General features: G+C 40.0%; 1 protein-coding gene across 4 annotated transcripts in view; it reads right to left on the reverse strand.

Moving 5' to 3' along the window:
- Positions 1 to 20,924, reverse strand: part of SORT1 (sortilin 1) — a 74,355-nt gene that overhangs the window by 35,733 nt on the left and 17,698 nt on the right. For all 4 annotated transcript variants that reach the window (XM_060026670.1, XM_060026697.1, XM_060026679.1 and 1 more), the window contains exons 2-3: positions 9,750 to 9,809; positions 8,264 to 8,337 (exon numbers count right to left, since the gene is read on the reverse strand). In XM_060026670.1, coding sequence (XP_059882653.1) covers positions 8,264 to 8,337; positions 9,750 to 9,809 — 134 coding nt within the window. The remainder of the gene's footprint in view (positions 1 to 8,263; positions 8,338 to 9,749; positions 9,810 to 20,924) is intronic.

Genomic DNA, 20,924 nt, shown 5'->3' on the forward strand with positions numbered 1-20,924 from the left:
CTGAGCCTGTGCTCTACAGCCCGCGAGCCACAGCTACTGAGCCTGCGCTCTAGAGCCCGCAAGCCACAACTACTGAAGCCTGCGCGCCTAGAGCCTGTGCTCCGCAACAAGAGAAGACACCGCAATAAGAAGCCCGCGCATCACAACGAAGAGTAGCCCCCGCTCACCGCAACTAGAGAAAGCCCACGTGCAGCAATAAAGACCCAACGCAGCCAAAAATAAATACATTTATTAAAAAAAAAGAGAGATATGCATAAACATGTCCTAGTTCTACAGTGCCTGTATCATCAATAGCTCAGACAACGTCTTAAGTGGTCTGCAGTGGCTCGATTATCACCCGCTTACACGTTGCCGCTCCTTCACGACATCCCGGGGACCCTCCACAACCCTGCTGACAAGTCTGCTTGCTTTTCAAGAACTTGGCACAACAAACACATCCCTGCCCTTCAGAAAAAGGAAGTGACATGAGCGAAACAAAAATCATCTGCTGCAACACTCTGACACTTTAGCCAGTTAAACAAACGGAGCACAGTGGACTAGTTTCAACCTGGTAGGATTTAAAGTAGGGTTTTGTGGAGGCCGCGTTGGGCTCAGGGATATATTTTAATATAGCACTTTATTTTAAAGTAGCTTTATTTTTTATCAGCATTATATCAGCATACATGATATATCAGGAAGAGGAAATCAATGAAACACCCTGAAAAATAAATCACTTCTCAAATTCCATATGATAATAATAGAGATATGAACAGTAGTCAAACATTAACAAAGCCCTATAAAACCATCTGTTTTAGAAATAAGTCTTTTTAATAACAATTCTATACCTCAATCCTAATATCTGCTCTTTCTGGTTACTAAAAATAAATGATCACTTTTGCTTAAATCTGTGGTATAAACACGCATAAGAATATGTACATTTATAACAAAAAATAGTGCTGGAATACAAATATTTTTGGAATAGAGCCTAATACTCCCAAAGAACATGAAAAATCTAGACATTTAAATAAATGGGAAAAAAAAGGGTAATCACCACATGGAGTCCTGGTAAGATATAGCATCAAAATTCCTAGTAAGTAGAGAATGGACTTGAGGACACGGGGAGGGGGAGGTGTAAGCTGGGACGACGTGAGAGAGTGGCACGGACGTATATACACTACCAAATATAAAATAGATAGCTAGTGGGAAGCAGCTGCATAGCACAGGGAGATCAGCTCGGTGCTTTGTGACCACCTAGAGGGGTGGGATAGGGAGGGTGGGAGGGAGACGCAAGAGGGAGGAGATATGGAGATATATGTATACATATAGCTGATTCACTTTGTTATAAAGCAGAAACTAACACACCATTGTAAAGCAATTATACTCCAAAAAAGATGTTAAAGAAAAAAAATGTGTTGAATGGATAAACCAATGAATAAATGAACGGATGCAAAAAAAAATTCCTAGTAAGATGAAAGACTCAGGAGGGCATTTTTCCAGAAGATTCACGTGCTGACTGACACTCAACCCAAATGTCAATAGCCAAGGAGTACACCCTTGTTTTTGAGCACTTTTCATTTACAACAGAGAGGAACTTGTGACACCGGGCATCTGACCTGCAGACATTTAACGAGAAGTAACAGTAAAAGAATCCTGGGGCTTCCCTGGTGGCGCAGTGGTTGAGGGTCTGCCTGCCGATGCAGGGGACATGGGTTCATGCCCCGGTCGGGGAAGATCCCACATGCCGCGGAGCGGCTAGGCTCGTGAGCCATGGCCGCTGAGCCTGCGCGTCCGGAGCCTGTTGCTCTGCAATGGGAGAGGCCACAACAGTGAGGGGCCCACATACCGAAAATAAAAAAAAAAAAAAGAATCTTATAATATCTCAGAGAATCTTATATTTTACTTTTCTCAACAATCAAAAAAGCACAAATATCCTCATTTGGTTCGCTTTCAGGACTAACCATTTCTCTACTCCTTTAGCTCATTTTTGCCATGATTAAGTCACTATAAATTATTACATAAAAGCAACAAGGATGACAACTAAAAAAATGATAGTTTTATAGTTTTCACTAATGGGGAAAGCTTATACAGTTAATCTTCATGATTCACGAATTCCATACCTGCAAATCTGCCTACTCACTAAGATTTGTAACCCCATACTCTTGGCACTTTCCTAGTCATTTGCAGACATGCACAGGGCAGAGAAAAAAATTTGAGTCAAAAATGTTCCCACCTGAGGTCCAACAAGGGGCCACTCTGCCTTCTTGTTTCAGCTCTTATACTATGCCTGAGTATCGTCCTCACGGTCTATAGAGTACCATGCATTTTGCATTTTTGTGCCTTTTGTTGGTGCTTTGCTGTTTAAATAGCCCCCAAGCATAGTGTTGAAGTGCTGTTTAGTGTTTCTGGAGAAAACACGTGAGTTAGATAAGCTTCTTTCTGGCATGAGTTGGCTGTGAGCTCAATGTTAATGAATCAATAATACACATAAGGTATCTTTAAGCAGAAACACACACGAAACAAGATTATGTACTGATCAACTGATGAAAATGAATGTTGTGGTCAGAGGTTTGCAGGAACCTAATTCTGTATTTCCCCCAGGAGCAATGGTTCAGTATTCACTAATTCAGTATTCACGGAGACTGCAGAACATAACTATCGTGAATAATGACAATTAACTGGATTGAGATTTCCAGTTAAAAGATCAGTAAGGAGAATGTAGGTTATTAAAATGTGCCAGAAGAATCACAGACCTGAGATCACTGCCAGGTAAAATTGGCAGAACTTGAATTTACATTAAACTAAACTCCTAATACTTCAGTCTCTTTTTTTACCCCAACTGTCTGATGCTACCTTATGTGTTTTTATTTAATATTTCATTGTGTGTTATCCTTATTGGAAAAGGATGCATGTTTTCTATAGCTATTTGGAAAATATAAGAGGGAAAATAAAGAGGGTAAAATATTGTAAGTAAAATCACAAAACTTTTTTTATCAGAAGGAATATGAGTATGTAACTAAGGTCCTTATTTTGCTTTGATAAACAAGACAACCCTAAGAATAGGTATTTTCATGGGAATATTTCTTAAGTGACGAAAACCACCTCGTTTCATGATTTTTATACGCCCTAGGTTTGTAAAAGTGAAGCTGTAGTAAAATGCCATCATCATACATTTCAATAAACTTTTTCTTTAAGAAATAAAAAGCAGGAAAATATATTTTGTAGATGGAATTTATGCTAACCTTGTAACTAAAATATGCAGTCATTGTTAATGATCTACTGCAGTGAAAACTGAACCAAGCATATCATTAAAAATGTTGTCATAGGGGCTTCCCTGGTGGCGCAGTGGTTGAGAGTCCGCCTGCCGATGCAGGGGACACGGGTTCGTGCCCCGGCCCGGGAAGATCCCACATGCCGCGGAGCGGCTGGGCCCGTGGGCCATGGCCGCTGAGCCTGCGCGTCCGGAGCCTGTGCTCCGCAACGGGAGAGGCCACAACAGTGAGAGGCCCGCGTACCGCAAAAAAAAAAAAAAAAAGTTGTCATAACGACATGCCTTGGAGAAGTTGGTTTACTGAACTTTGCTTTAATATCTGTTCTATATCTTTAAGTTATCCTTTTGTTTTTTTTTTGCGGTACGCGGGCCTCTCACTGTTGTGGCCTCTCCCGTTGCGGAGCACAGGCTCCGGACGCGCAGGCTCAGCGGCCATGGCCCACGGGCCCAGCCGCTCCGCGGCATGTGGGATCTTCCCGGGCCGGGGCACGAACCCGTGTCCCCTGCATCGGCAGGCGGACTCTCAACCACTGCGCCACCAGGGAAGCCCAAGTTATCCTTTTTTTTAAAACCTCAAGTAACATCCTGAAAAACTTACATTGACTATGGAATAAAATTTAATGTGAAATCTCTCAGAGATTCCCTTATTAATTTCCAAAATCTGAACAACTCTCAACAGGAAATAGAAATCACAAATAAAATAGCCCAGCAGTTTTCTGGTAATTTGGTACAGAATTTTGCTGTACATAATGCTTACATGTGCTTTACTAAGTAGCTAATCTTACAATGAAAGGTTAGACTCAAGGCGCCATAAAACAAAAAGGTGCAAAACATCTTTTAGTTGCCAAAAATCAAATTATCATCTTAACTGTAGCCAGTTATTTCTTTTTTAACTTCATATTTGCAAGTGAGAGGCAAATGTACTTTATAATCTATTATATGAATTAATATTACTTAACAGGGAATCAAACTTTATACTATTCAAACATGATTCCTTTTAATTGAAGATATTAATATATTATTCAATTCTACTCAAACACTAATGTCTAGGGACTTTATTTCCCAAATCTTTCAACAATCCTCTTTCACAACCTGACGACTGAAGTATGCTCCAACTCTGCACAGCTAACAGAGACAACTTCCTTCTCCTTGTGTGCGCCTCCATGCAGTACTACTCAAGGCAGGTGGCATGTGATCAGCTGCCTTCTATTTGAATCCCAAATGAACCTTTGACTACATAAGATGTAGCAGAGAAAGATAATCCAATAAATAATACAATCATTAAAGCTGTGAAAAACAGAAGAATCTTCAGAGTAGTTTCAACAGGCTTTTATTTTATTCCTCAGTTAGGCAAGTTCAGCATATCAGGACTCATTTCGATCAAACTGCTCCCTCCCTTTCCCATTTCTGAAGCAACATGTGCCTCTTGGCTGGTGTGTCCAACAACATGAGTCACTTCAGACCAGGCCAGGCCAGCCCAACTGGAGAGGCAACAAGGAATATTTACAGTTTCCACCTAAACTCTGGAAGAGTTTTCACTTCACAGCAGGGAGGAAGTAATTAATATTCAAAATGACCTTTGTACAACCAACCAAACAAACAAACAACCCGCTGTGCAAAATGAAGAAAAAGAACTTTAGTAACATGATAGTATACCAGAAACAAATAGGATTACTCTCTGGTAAACTGCATGTTAGTGGTTTCTCACAAGACTAGACAAATATAGGATGGAAAAGGGCTGAGTCAGATGGTGGTAGGTATTTAAACAGTAACATAGTGATACCATTTTGTTTGGTTTGGTTTTGTCTCAAAGTAAGCACAACACTAAAAATCAAAAGAATAGGAAAAGAAGTCATGAATACACATTTCACTCCCCACGGGTATGATGCAGGTCTGTCAGCTCCAGTTCTAGCCACAGGATTAAAGAGCACTATAGAGACTAAAAAGTGAATTCAGAAGGCAAGCAAAAAAATGGCTGAAGCAACAGATTTAGGAGATAATTCAACCAAGAGAAGGAGTTTATAAAGGCTTCAAAACATGTAGAGATCAATCAGAGAGGAGGTTTTCATTTGCTACCAAAACATAGACTGGAAATAGGCATCTTCTGTGACATATATGTGTGATATTGATTACAGCGGCATTAACAATAGTGAAAAAATTAGCTACGACTTAACTGTCCAAGAGAATAATGATTAAATAAATTCTTTCAATCTAACAAAAATGATGGGTTACTAGCAGAGGGAATATGACAAGTATCATGGTACAAGCACTGACCAATCAGAATGGTTATAGTTTGCAACGCCAAGCGTTACTAACACCTGCATGTTGGCGGGAAAGGGGGGTGTGCATCTGTAGAAGCCATGGAGGCACCTGCTGTCAGGCACTTTTTATCAACTGGTTCGGAAGGCTTTCAATTCATTTAAAAAACTCTACCACAGTGCCAGTACATGCTGGCTACATACCATATCTGGCCGTTGGCACGGTAGCAGCTAAGAGCACCAAGTTCTTACTCCGTGCCAGGCACCGCAAAGCATAACTCGCAGCAGCTCTAAGGTGGCCGCTATTATCATCTTTCCTTTACAGACGTCCAAAAAGACTCAGGGAGGTTAAATGACTTGCCCAAGTTCATTCTGCTCACAAATGACAATGCTGAGATCCAATCCCAGGCCTATATGCCAATAAAATTTGGCAACTTTACACTATACCATGTTGCTTCCTAGACTATCTAGCCATATGGTATAACATTATAGGGGAAAAATCAAGATAATAAACTGTAAATAAGATTACTTGACTTGAGGGTGAATTTTTTCTTTCTTTTAAAATTTCCAAATGTTTTATAATATGGTTATATTGCTTTTTTAAAAAAATTTATTTATTTTATTTTTGGCTGTGCTGGGTCTTCATTTGTGCGGGCTTCTCGTTGCGGGGACTTCTCTTGTTGCAGAGCACAGGCTCTAGGTGCACGGGCTTCAGTAGTTGCGGTGTGTGGGCTCAGTAGTTGTGGCACAGGGGCTTAGTTGCTCCGCGGCATGTGGGATCTTCCCGGACCAGGGCTGGAACCTGTGTCCCCTGCATTGGCAGGTGGATTCTCAACCACTGCGCCACCAGGGAAGCCCTGCTTTTTTTTTAATGAAAGGTGCATTGGTAAGAAAAACTGTATCATAAAGAAAGATTTTACAACAGAAAAATTTTTTTAAAAATGGGAAGAGTTATTAAAGTTACAAAAATTTTAATGCATTTTTTCCCTTCTAAAACAGGATACTTTTCATATGTCTGAAATGGTTCAACTACTGTTCTAACTTAATAAACAAAGTCACCTATAAATTATAGCCTTTCTAGAACTAGGATTCTATAATACATTGTCAATCTTTATCAAACAAATCAAAAATATTATTAGTCTAAGAATTATTAGAGAAGGCAAGCCATTCATTCATTCAATTAATATATACTGCCTGCCTGCTATGTGTCAGACATTAGGCTAGTTGCTAGAGAACCCCAAGTTAGTCAAGAACCTGCTTTCATGGAGCGTACAACAATTCCAAGATGGCAATTCCTTCTTGGCCTATTTTTAAGCTAAAGTCACTGTGCTAAAGGGCAGAGAGCACCATCTCCAGGCTCAGGAGCAGCAGTCAAGGGTCACCTATTGGGGAAGGGAGGTTGGGCTGATCTATCTCAGAGTTTCACTCCCACCTTGGCCAAGACCAACAATCAAAAAAGAACCCTGAGAAAGTATGATGGCTCCTGGGAGATCCTTTGGCCCTGAGGGTAATTTCTGTGTCATCTGCTGAAATGTCAAATTTCTTTAGGTCTCTAGGGGAAAAATGGGATAGAAACAAATGATTGGGAAGACAATCAACAACTTCTGGATATTAGCTGGTTTTGAATTTTATGGGTAACGAAAAGAACCCTACTCTTTAACCAAACTATACTTTTTTAAAATAATTAATTAATTAATTAATTATTTATTTTTGGCTGTGTTGGGTCTTCATTGCTGCGTGTGGGCTTTCTCTAGTTGCGGCGAGCAGGGGCTACTCTTCATTGCAGTGCGTGGGCTTCTCATTGTGGTGGCTTCTCTTGTTGCGGAGCACGGACTCCAGGCACACGGGCTTCAGTAGTTGCAGCACGCGGGCTCAGTAGTTGTGGCTCGCGGGCTCTAGAGAGCAGGCTCAGTAGTTGTGGCGCACAGGCTTAGCTGCTCCGCTGCATGTGAGATCTTCCCAGACCAGGGCTTGAACCCGTGTCCCCAGCACTTGCAGGTAGATTCTTAACCACTGCACCACCAGGGAAGCCCCCAAGCTGTACCTTTGAGAAGATAATTCTAAAGCTTTGTGAATGTCACAGTACAGACTATGGTTCCAGAACATACATTACCACAATCATTACCAGGCACTTTGGTAGGTCTGATCTGAGAACCTCCTCCTGATCTAAAAACAATGTTTGGGGCTCAAAATGTTAGATAAAAAAAAAGTTCACTTGGGGGAATTCCCTGGAAGTCCAGTGGTTAGGATTCCACGCTCTCACTGTGGCGGCCTGGGCCTGATCACTAGTTGGGGAACTAAGATTCTGCAAGCTGTTCGGCATGGCCAAAAAAAAAAAAAAAAAAAAAATTCACTTGGAAGATACAGTAAGTATTGTAACTTCAGGGGTATAAAAACCATTTTTTGCTCATAATAAATAGAAAGATGGTTAAACACTAAGCTACCTCCCCACAAATATCCATTTAAATTAATATGCATACACCCCTATAGACACTTCCTTCATCTTCCTTTACTGTTCTGCCACTCAGTCAGGTCAACCTAATTTCCTTGGAACTAGATCACTTTTCATACTTCTTCAGGTTGCTAAGTAGATAGATATTAAAAAGTGTGCTGAGTGTGACAGTCTGGTGAAAATTTAAGATGGCCAGAAGATCTTTTAAATCAACTGTTGGATCCCATCATGTCTAGAAAAGCAGAGAACTTACATTCACAATGCATTACTCAGTCAGATGCCCCAATCATATGCTAGGCATCTCACCTTCGATACAGCTTGGACTGTCCGAAAGTCATAATTACCAGTGGTACATGGAATGTAGTCAAGACGAGAATGATCTGGAGAGACAAAAGCATGTGGTAAGAAACATAGTCCGATTACATGCTTGCAACAACTGACCATCTGAATGATTGCCAGGAGCCCTGCTTCGTAGGAGCCTACATTGCAATACTATATCTGAAAACCAAGAAGGACCAAGTGATTAGGGCTTACAATGATTCAAAATTTCCACTCATTTTGTTGAGATGGTCTCATCGCCTACACTTGAAGCAGTGAGACAGAGCTAATCAACTCCATATTACAGTAAAGGAAGGATTTAACTATTTTGTATTCACATTATTGTAAGATATTCTCAAGCAAGAATCATCTCTCTGCTTACAGAGGCTAGAATAGGGTGGATGCTCTAATAGAAGTCACTATGTCACATCGGTCCTTTTCTTCTTCCCCCGGCCGTTAGCTCTCCATGAAATCAATTTTTTAAATAAGCATTTTTCTAGAGAAAAATATGCATGAAGGTAAGATTGTGAAAGATTAGAACAAGAGGCTAGGGAGTCGCAAATAGCCATATAACAAATCTTGGAGACAGCAACTGTCTTAGATAAATGGATAAATCATGGGAAACAGGGAACAACTCAAATTTTAGAAGAAAACGAGACCTGCTTGAAGAAATTCTACCAGGAACTTAAAATTTAATTTATAACTTACTCTTCAGTGCCAAAATTATATTTCTTTCAGCTCTTGATACAGCCATCACGTGCCTCAGTGCTCTGGTGCACACATTACTGGAATACTAGAGGGGCATGAGCTATGGTCCCTGACGTTGTCAGGCAGGGTAATAACCGACACAGGTAATGCCAAGCCCTGATTCAAGACTTGAGGCCAATGAATCCTCAGCATCCCTCCTACTAGGAGATGGGCTACATACTAGGATGGATAAGGGGGAGCTTATTCACTCTCCCGTTCCCCCGATCCTGGCAGTACCTCCTCTGTGGTAGGGGAAGGGACAGAAGATGGAGCTAACAGCGATAAGCCCATGGGCGCTACAATCCTTCAACATTAACTGTGGGAAAGGACACCGGAACAATAGAGTTTGGAGGAAAAATGCCAAGATGTGTAATGTGCAGTTTTCCGCTTCCACACAGAAGTCTTCCCTAGTACTGTAAGTCTCCCTTTTCACACACAGCACTCTCTTTCCTCTTTCTTCTTCTTGCTCATCTTGATGCCAAGCAGCCACCAAGGACTAAAAAGGTGTTTATCTTCCTATTATGGAAGAAGGTGGTCACAAGATGTTCCTAGTTCTAAAGCAAAACAAAATCGACCACAGCTTTCTGAAAGTCTGTCCAGCAAACATGCATTTTCTACGACTGAGGTTGGAGACAGTTTCAGAAGGTAAAACACTTAGCGCTTAAACTCCCCAAATCTACACCATCTTCTTGTTAGGATGAATCAACAGACTCAAAACATTACTTACCCCAGTGGTATCTCCAACCCAGGACAAGGATACTGAGCCACTGAGATCATCAAACACATGCTATAAGGGAAAAAAAAACCTCAATTTAGAAATGACATCTCCTCTTCAATCTTTGACTTCTTTAAATAATACAGAACACTATTACTTTCAAAGTAATTATGTTTATAATCATAAGGGGATATGGATTCCTGGAACAAAAAAATTTGGAAAAGATAGTATTTAACCACTTAACCTAAATTACAAATAAGTTGGAAATTTCAATTCTCTCTCATACAAAGTAAGCCAAGCAGATGAGTTTTCTTCACTGCACCAGATGGGGAGATGGGATAATCTATTTGCCTTCTCCAACAGAACTAAATATAAAGATATAGAAAGTATTCTTAGGATATTTTAAAACAAGAGATCACAGCCCGCAATGACAGATATAACTGTAACCCGATCAGCATAGTTAAAATTTTTCTAAGCAGCCTTCACAGTACAGCTGAATAGCTAATAGCTGGATTCCTTCTGCTTCTAGGCTAACTCACCCAAAATGACAAGGGACAGAAGCAAGAGTAAATGTCCTTGTTTCACCTTTTTATTTAATAATAACAACAACAATAATAGTATTAATAATAATAGAACAACCTTAATAGAGATGTGGTGAGTGAGGAGACAAAAACGGGAAAACTGGTATATTATATCCAAAATATGGTAATCATATTGAAATGCAGCTATAATAATTATTGTCCGTGCTTTTGAGTTTTGGTTTTCAACTACTTTCTTCTCTATTTTTAAAATAATATACATCCATTATAGAAAATGTGTACAATAGATATAATAAAGAAAATATAAATCATTCATAATTCTATCACACAGAGATATTCAAGGTTAACATTCTGTGTATAATCTACTGGTCTCTATCACTTTTTTAACCGATAAAGAAATAACACCAAAAAGGCAGCATTAGCACTTGGTAAAAATTTCTTACTATATATATAGAAATGTATATAGTAAGAAATGAAGATCCTTCCTCTTTCCCGCCACAGCCCCACCACCCAGAGGGGTTAGTAGTTTAGTCTATATTTCTACTAAATGTTGACGACTATGCTTTTCTTTTATGAAGACTTATATATTATTAAGATTTAAAAAATCTTAAATATGTCCTGCCTTTCCAAATATGCGCAGTTCCTTAGGAGCTGAGGATATAATTTTATAGTCACGGTATGCCCTGTGCCTACCATGATACTTTGCATGCTCAATAGGCATTTGTTGAAAGTGATTATACATCCTTCCCAAACCACAAAGTTGATCTCAAAATAGAACATGTCCATAAGCAGCTGGTGGGATTCCAGCTGCTTGGTCACTCAAGCCACCATTCCCAACAGACAAGTCTGAAGAAACAGAACTCAAAACACTAACTGTTTTGCTTATCTTTTAATTTTCCTTTGTGGTCCTCCTAAATGGGCCACTGAATTCACCTATATTATTTCCCCCTGTGCTGTAAGTACCTCTGAGGTCGACAGAATCTCTTGTACAATCTCTGTAAATAGTACAATCAGTGCCACACAGACGGCTTGCTCAGTAAGTGCTGGTTAACTCTCAAACGCTCAGAGCTTCTCACAGCCACTGCAGGACAGAAAGGTTATTCATACATGTAAGCCGGCCAAGCATCTGAGAAAAAGTAGGTCTGCTAGAGACATCTGGAGCCAGAAGCTTAAAAACTGACACAGCAGTGCGTCTTGTAAGATGCCACACAGAGCAAGGCAGCATGTTCTCTTGAGTGAGGATACAGTGTCTGAAATTACATCAATGAGCTTCTTGAGGAGAGCAGGAATATTCAGAGCTTCCACAAACACCAGATAGATCACATGGGCTAACAGTTACCTAAACAGAGGCTATCTTTCCAAGAAAGGTTCTGGGCACAACAGCTGACTAGGATAAAAGAAAAATCCCATCCCAGGAGCTCTGGCTAGCTTGATCAAGCTTTCACTTTTCAGGCAATGCTCTACACACCTGACCCAATCAGCAGACACTGGAATTACTCACATCTTCCTACTGCCCAGTCACAGAAAGAGGAGGATTATTAGATGACACTAGCAACCCTCAACTTAACCCAAACAAATCAAAGGATAGCTGACCTCATTCATCATCCAGAGTTCCTTTGGGAAAATGCAGGTGAAATTCATGAATTATAATTGTGGTCTGCTACCCTTAACCTTCCCTTCCCTTCCCAACAACCAATTAAATTTTACTTTTGAAAACACACAAACTCACTGAAAAACTCATCCACCTAGAGAAAAAAGCAATTAATTTTTTATATTTCAGTTTTTACCACTCTTATACTAGAGAACGTAAAAGAGAAAAATGAAATCAGATCTAACAACAGACCAGAGCTCAGGTGGAAAGAAAAGGTCATATGGAAAGGAGACAAATCCAGGAGAATGGGGAACCAAGACCCCAGATACAATCCTTCCCCTTCAACGGCAGGATTACAGATGTCCAGGAAAAGGTGGACAATCTGGTCATAGTTAAGAGACAGAATTTACAAATGTCAGCAAAAGGCCATTAATTCTAATGCTTGATTATTTACCGTGTTTAACACAATGTACGTCACTCTACATTACGGTAGTATCTTAGATATTTCAAAACGTGTGTTACTTTTAACTATAGCAACAAGAATCTTGTCTGCCTCCCTCACTAGACCTGAAGCCCATCTGGGGCAGGGACCAAGCTTACTCATTCTGGCAACTAATATATAGCAATGGCACATGGAAGACAATAAATATTGAATTCATTTCCTAGAAGAACTACTTGCAAAGCTCTGAAAAGGAGGATAATGAAGTGAAAAGATAAGGCCAGATCCACTTAATTTCCCCAAGGCAGAAATGAGAATGAAATGTAGAAGTTCTATTCTGAGAGCACTTCTGCTTCTGGCCAAGATGGAGTAACATGGATCAGATTCACCTTCCCACCTGAAGCAACTAAGAAAGCACAGAATATATAAAACAACAGTCTTCAAGACACTGGACTTCCGGCAATGAAGGACAATGATCCCAAACGAGGGCCTACATCTGCCCTAGCTTACTGTCCGGAGATAATTTTCAGGCCACGGTACAAAGAAGAGGAGCCCAGGCAGAGCCCAGAGGTCTTCCTCACTTGAAGAGATGAGCTGATAGTCTGAGGAGGCCAAAGAGGCTGGTGTTCATAGCTTAGTGTATGAAAGAGGAAAGAGCTACAAAGAAAGAGAACAGTGCCAAGTGTTCATCTGAGTACTAATCATCACGTGAATGTGAGGAAACTACCTGAGGCCAGGGAAAAACATACCTGAAAAAATTGAAGGAAACAATATCTGTGTGTCACACAGGACCAGAAACAATTTCTGTTCCCAAAAATCATAGGAGAAAACCACATATTTTACAAGGATTTGGACAGAATACTCAGAAAAGTTTTACCTTGGTAATGAAGAAAAATTAATCCTAGACTAAATGCTATACTAGCCTTGCCTGAAAAGCTTAAAAACAAGACCAAAAACTATTGTTAAGTAACCTAACTACGTCCCAAAACAAAGTTCAAGAATATTTACAGGCATATTAAAATATGCAGCACCCAAGAGGATAAAATTCACCACGTCCAACAGTCAATAAAAAATAACCAGGCATGCAAAGAAGAAAACAGGACCCATAATGAAGAGAAAAATCAATCAAACTGACCCGGAAATGACACAGATAATAAGATTAAGGACATTAAAAGTTATAATTATACTCCATATGTTCATTCAAGAAGTTAGAGAATAAACTAACACAACAGTGTAAAGCAATTACACTCCAATATAAAAGAAAAGAAGTTAGAGAACAGACTGAGCAAAGATAAGCATTAAATAAGGATACAGAAGATATAAAAAAAAAAGACTCAAATTGGACTTCTAGAGATGAGAATTACAACATCTGAGATGAAAATTATACTGGGTAGGATTGACAGGAAATTAGACATTGTAGAAGAGAAGATTAACAAACTGGAAGACATTCCCAGTGGAAACTATCCAAACAGAAACACACAAAAAACGACCAGAAAGCTACAGTGCTGGACACCCTATGCCAAACAACTAGCAAGACAGGAAAACAACCCCATCCATTAGCATCCATTGGTTCAGTGATAAAAATCTTAAAAGAATCCAGAAGAAAAAATGATTATTACATACAGAGGAACAAAGAATCATAGTAGACTTCTCTCCAGAAACAATGCAAGCCAGTGTATCAACATCTTTAAAGAATAGGAAAAAAAAACTGTAAAGATAGAATTCTATACACAGTGAAAATACCTTTTAATAATGTAGGTCCTGGAGGAGCTGCAAGATGGTGGAAGAGTAAGACGCGGAGATCACCTTCCTCCCCACAAATACATCAGAAATACATCTACATGTGGAACAACTCTTACAGAACACCTACGAAACGCTGGCAGAAGACCTCAGACCTCCCAGAAGGCAAGAAACTCCCCATATACCTTGGTAGGGTAAAAGAAAAAAGAAAAAACAGAGACAAAGAATAGGGACAGGACCTGCACCAGTGGGAGGGAGCTGTGAAGGAGGAAAGGTTTCTACACACTAGGAAGATCCTTCGTGGGCAGAGACTGCGGGTGGTGGAGGGGGGAAGCTTCAGAGCTGCAGAGGAGAGCACAGCCACAGGGGTGTGGAGGGCAAAGCGGAGAGATTCCCGCACAGAGGATCGGTGCCGACCAGCACTCATCAGCCCGAGAGGCTTGTCTGCTCACCTGCCGGGGTGTGCGGAGCTGGGAGCTGAGGCTCGGGCTTTGGTCGGATCCCAGGGAGAGGACTGGGGTTGGCGGCGAGAACACAGCGTGCAGGGGGTTAGTGAGCCACAGCTAGCCGGGAGGGAGTCCGGGAAAAAGTCTGGAGCTGCTGAAGAGACAAGAGACTTTTGCTTGCCTCTGTTTCCTGGTGCGCGAGGAGAGGGGATTAACAGCGCCGCTTAAAGGAGCTCCAGAGACAGGCGCGAGTCGCGGGTATCAGCACGGACCCCAGAGACGGGCATAAGATGCTAAGGCTGCTACTGCAGCCACCAAGAGGCCTGTGTGCGAGCACAGGTCACTATCCACACCCCCCTTCCTGGGAGCCTGTGCAGCCCGCCACTGCCAGGGTCCCGTGATCCAGGGACAACTTCCCCGGGAGGACGCATGGAGTGCCTCAGGCTGGTGCAATGTCATGCTGGCCTCTGCCGCCGCAGGCTCGTCCCGCATCCGTACCCCTCCCTAGCCTTGACCTGAGTGAGCCAGAGCCCCCGAATCAGCCGCTCCGTTAACCCAGTCCTGTCTGAGCAAAGAACAGACGCCCTCAGGTGACCTACACACAGAGGTGGGTCCAAATCCAAAGCTGAACTCCCGGGAGCTGTGCGAATAAAGAAGAGAAAGGGAAATTTCTCCCAGCAGCCTCAGGAGCAGCGGATTAAATCTCCGCAATCAACTTGATGCATCTGTGAAATACCTGAATAGACAACGAATCATCCCAAATTGAGGAGAAGGACTTTGGGAGCAATATCTATATCTATATCTATATCTATATCTATATATATAGATATTTCCCTTTTTCTCTCTTTGTGAGTGTGTATGTGTATGCTTCTGTGTATGATTTTTGTCTGTATAGCTTTGCCTTTACCATTTATCCTAGGGTTCTGCCTGTCTGGGGTTTTTTTTGTTTTTTTTTTTAATTACTTAAAAATTTTTTTTTCTTAATTATTTTTATTTTAATAACTTTATTTTATCTTCTTCTTTCTTTCTTTTTTCTCTCTCTTTTATTCTGAGCTGTGTGGAGGACAGGCTCTTGGTGTTCCACCCAGGCGTCAGGGCTGTGCCACTGAGGTGGGAGAGCCAAGTTCAGGACACTGGTCCACAAGAGACTTCCTAGCTCCATGTAATATCAAACGGTGAAAATCTCCCAGACATCTCCATCTCAATGCCAAGACCCAGCTCCACTCAACGACCAGCAAGCTCCAGTGCTGGACACCCTATGCCAAACAACTAGCAAGACAGGAACACAACCCCATCCATTAGCACAGAGGCTGCCTAAAATCATAATAAGGCCACAGACACCCCAGAACACACCACCAGATGTGGACCTGCCTACCAGAAAGACAAGATCCAGCCTCATCCACCAGAACACAGGCACTAGTCCCCTCCACCAGGAAGCCTACACAACGCACTGAACCAACCTTAGCCACTGGGGACAGATAGCAAAAACAACGGGAACTACGAACCTGCAGCCTGTGAAAAGGAGACCGGAAACACAGTAAGTTAAGCAAAATGAGAAGACAAAGAAACACACAGCAGATGAAGGAGCAAGGCAAGAACCCACCAGACCTAACAAATGAAGAGGAAATAGGCAGTCTACCTGAAAAATAATTCAGAATAATGATAGTAAAGATGATCCAAAATCTTGGAAATAGAACAGAGAAAATACAAGAAACGTTTAACAAGGACCTATAAGAATTAAACAGCAAAAAAACAGAGATGAACAATACAATAAATGAAATTAAAAATTCTCTAGAAGGAATCAATAGCAGCATAACTGAGGCAGAAGAACGGATAAGTGACCTGGAAGATAAAATACTGGAAATAACTACTGCAGAGCAAAATAAAGAAAAAAGAATGAAAAGAATTGAGGACACTCTCAGAGACCACTGGGACAACATTAAATGCACCAACATTCGAATTATAGGGGTCCCAGAAGAAGAAGAGAAAAAGAAAGGGACTGAGAAAATATTTGAAGAGATTATAGTTGAAAACTTCCCTAATATGGGAAAGGAAATAGTTAAGTCCAGGAAGCACAGAGTCCCATACAGGATAAATCCAAGGAAAAACACGCCAAGACACATATTAATCAAACTATCAAAAATTAAATACCAAGAACAAATATTAAAAGCAGCAAGGGAAAAACAACAAGTAACTCATAAGGGAATCCCCATAAGGTTAACAGCTGATCTTTCAGCAGAAACTCTGCAAACCAGAAGGGAGTGGCAGAACATATTTAAAGTGTTGAAAGAGAAAAACCTACAACCAAGATTACTCTACCCTGCAAGGATCTCATTCAGATTTGACGGAGAAATTAAAAGCTTTACAGACAAGCAAAAGCTAAGAGGATTCAGCACCACCAAACCAGCTTTACAGCAAATGCTAAAGGAACTTCTCTAGGCAGGAAATACAAGAGAAGGAAAAGACCTACAATAATAAACCCAAAAGAATTAAGAAAATGGTAATAGGAACATACATATTGATAATTACCTTAAATGTAAATGGATTAAATTCTCCAACCAAAAGACATAGACTGGCTGAATGGATACAAAAACAAGACCCATATATATGCTGTCTACAAGAGACCCACTTCAGACCTAGGGACACATACAGACTGAAAGTGAGGGGATGGAAAAAGATATTCCATGCAAATGGAAATCAAAAGAAAGCTGGAGTAGCAATTCTCATATCAGACAAAATAGACTTTAAAACAAAGACTATTACAAGAGACAAAGAAGGACACTACATAATGATCAAGGGATCAATCCAAGAAGAAGATATGACAATTGTAAATATTTATGCACCCAACATAGGAGCACCTCAATACATAAGGCAAATACTAACAGCCATAAAAGGGGAAATCGACAGTAACACAATCATAGTAGGGGACTTTAACACCCCACTTTTACCAATGGACAGATCATCCAAAATGAAAATAAATAAGGAAACAAAAACTTTAAATGATACATTAAAGAAGATGGACTTAATTGATATTTATAGGACATTCCATCCAAAGACAACAAAATACACATTTTTCTCAAGTGCTCATGGAACATTCTCCAGGACAGATCATACCTTGGGTCACAAATCAAGCCTTGGTAAATTTAAGAAAACTGAAATCGTATCGAGTATCTTTTCCGACCACAACGCTATGAGACTAGATATCAATTACAGGAAAAATTCTGTAAGAAATACAAATCACGGAGGCTAAACAACACACTACTTAATAACCAAGAGATCACTGACGAAATCAAAGAGGAAATCAAAAAATACCTAGAAACAAATGACAATGAAAACATGACGACCCAAAACCTATGGGACGCAGCAAAAGCAGTTCTAAGAGGGAAGTTTACAGCTATACAAGCCTACCTTAAGAAACAAGAAACATCTGAAATAAACAACCCAAACTTACACCTAAAGCAATTAGAAAAAGAACAAAAAACCCCCAAAGTTAGCAGAAAGAAAGAAATCATAAAGATCAGATCAGAAAGCAATGAAGGAAACGATAGCAAAGATCAATAAAACTAAAAGCTGGTTCTTTGAGAAGATAAACAAAATTGATAAACCATTAGCCAGACACATCAAGAAAAAAAGGGAGAAGACTCAAATCAATAGAACTAGAAATGAAAAAGGAGAAGTAACAACTGACACTGCAGAAACACAAAGGATCATGAGAGATTACTACAAGCAACTCTATGCCAATAAATTGGACAACCTGGAAGAAATGGACAAATTCTTAAAAATGCACAACCTTCCAAGACTGAACCGGGAAGAAATAGAAAATATGAACAGACCAATCACAAGCACTGAAATTGAAAATGTGATTAAAAATCTTCCAAGAAACAAAAGCCCAGGACCAGATGGCTTCACAGGCGAATTCTATCAAACATTTAGAGAAGAGCTAACACCTGTCCTTCTCAAACTCTTACAAAATATAGCAGAGGAAGGAACACTCCCAAACTCATTCTACGAGGCCACCATCATTCTGATACCAAAACCAGACAAAGATGTCACAAAGAAAGAAAACTACAGGCCAACATCACTGATGAACACAGATGCAAAAATCCTCAACAAAATACTAGCAAACAGAATCCAACAGCACATTAAAAGGATCATACACTATGATAAAGTGGGGTTTATCCCAGGAATGCAAGGATTCTTCAATATAAGCAAATCAATCAATTTGATACACCATATTAACAAATTAAAGGAGAAAAAGCATATGATCATCTCAATAGATACAGAGAAAGCTTTTGACAAAATTCAACACCCATTTATGACAAAAACCCTCCAGAAAGTAGGCATAGAGGGAACTTTCTTCAACATAATAAAGACCATATATGACAAATCCAGAGCCAACATCGTCCTCAATGGTGAAAAACTGAAACCATTTCCACTAAGGTCAGGAACAAGACAAGGTTGCCCACTCTCACCACTATTATTCAACATAGCTTTGGAAGTCCTAGCCACAGCAATCAGAGAAGAAAAAGAAATAAAAGGAATTCAAATTGGAAAAGAAGAAGTAAAGCTGTCACTGTTTGCAGATGACATGATACTATACATAGAGAATCCTAAAGATGCTACCAGAAAACTAGTAGAGCTAATCAATGAATTTGGTAAACTAGCAGGATACAAAATTAATGCACAGAAATCTCTTGCATTCCTATACACTAATGATGCAAAATATGAAAGTGAAATTAAGAAAACACTCCCATTTACCATTGCAACAAGAAGAATAAAATATCTAGGAATAAACCTACCTAAGGAGACAAAAGACATGTATGTAGAAAATTATAAGACACTGATGAAAGAAATTAAAGATGATACAAATAGATGGAGAGATATACCATGTTCTTGGATTCGGAGAATCAACATTGTGAAAATGACTCTACTACCCAAAGCAATCTACAGATTCAATGCAATCCCTATCAAACTACCACTGGCATTTTTCACAGAACTAGAACAAAAAATTGCACAATTTGTATGGAAACACAAAAGACCCCGAATAGCCAAAGCACTCTTGAGAAAGAAAAATGGAGCTGGAGGAATCAGGCTCCCTTACTTCAGACTATACTATAAAGCTACAATAATCAAGACAGTATCGTACTGGCAAAAAAACACAGAAGTATAGATCAATGGAACAGGATAGAAAGCCCGGAGATAAACCCACGCACATATGGTCACCTATCTTTGATAAAGGAGGCAAGAATATGCAGTGGAGAAAAGACAGCCTCTTCAATAAGTGGTGCTGGAAAAACTGGACAGCTACATGTAAAAGAATGAAATTAGAACATTCCCTAACACCAAACACAAAAATAAACTCAAAATGCATTAAAGACCTAAATGTAAGTCCAGACACCATCAAACTCTTAGAGGAAAACATAGGCAGAACACTCTATGACATAAATCACAGCAAGATCCTTTTTGACCCACCTCCTAGAGAAATGGAAATAAAAACAAAAATAAACAAATGGGACCTAATGAAACTTAAAAGCTTTTGTACAGCAAAGGAAACCATAAACAAGACCAAAAGACAACCCTCAGAATAGGAGAAAATATTTGTAAATGAAGCAACTGACAAAGGATTAATCTCCAAAACATAAAAGCAACTCATGCAGCTCAATATCAAAAGAACAAAAACCCAACCCCAAAATGGGCAGAAGACCTAAATAGACATTTCTCCAAAGAAGATATAAAGATTGCCAACAAACACATGAATGACTGCTCAACATCATTAATCATTAGAGAAATGCAAATCAAAACTACAATGAGATATCATCTCACACCAGTCAGAATGGCCATCATCAAAAAATCTAGCAACAATAAATGCTGGAGAGGGTGTGGAGAAAAGGGAACACTCTTGCACTGCTGGTGGGAATGTGAATTGGTACAGCCACTATGGAGAACAGTATGGAGGTTCCTTAAAAAACTACAAATAGAACTACCATATGACCCAGCAATCCCACTACTGGGATTTATGAGAAATTTATGAGAAATCCATAATTCAAAAAGAGTCATGTACCACAATGTTCATTGCAGCTCTATTTACAATTGCCAGGACATGGAAGCAACCTAAGTGTCCGTCGACAGATGAATGGATAAAGAAGATGTGGCACATATATACAATGGAATATTACTCAGCCATAAAAAGGAACGAAACTGAATTATTTGTAGTGAGGTTGATGGACCTAGAGACTGTCATTCACAGTGAAGGAAGTCAGAAAGAGTAAAACAAATACCGTATGCTAACACATATATATATGGAATCTAAAAAAAAAAAAATGGTCAGAAGAACCTAGGGGCAAGACAGGAATAAAGATGCAGACCTACTAGAGAATGGACTTGAGGATACGGGGAGGGGGAAGGGTAAGCTGGGACAAAGTGAGAGAGTGG

This window comes from Delphinus delphis, chromosome 1 (genome assembly GCF_949987515.2).
Source record: "Delphinus delphis chromosome 1, mDelDel1.2, whole genome shotgun sequence".
Taxonomy (NCBI): domain Eukaryota; kingdom Metazoa; phylum Chordata; class Mammalia; order Artiodactyla; family Delphinidae; genus Delphinus; species Delphinus delphis.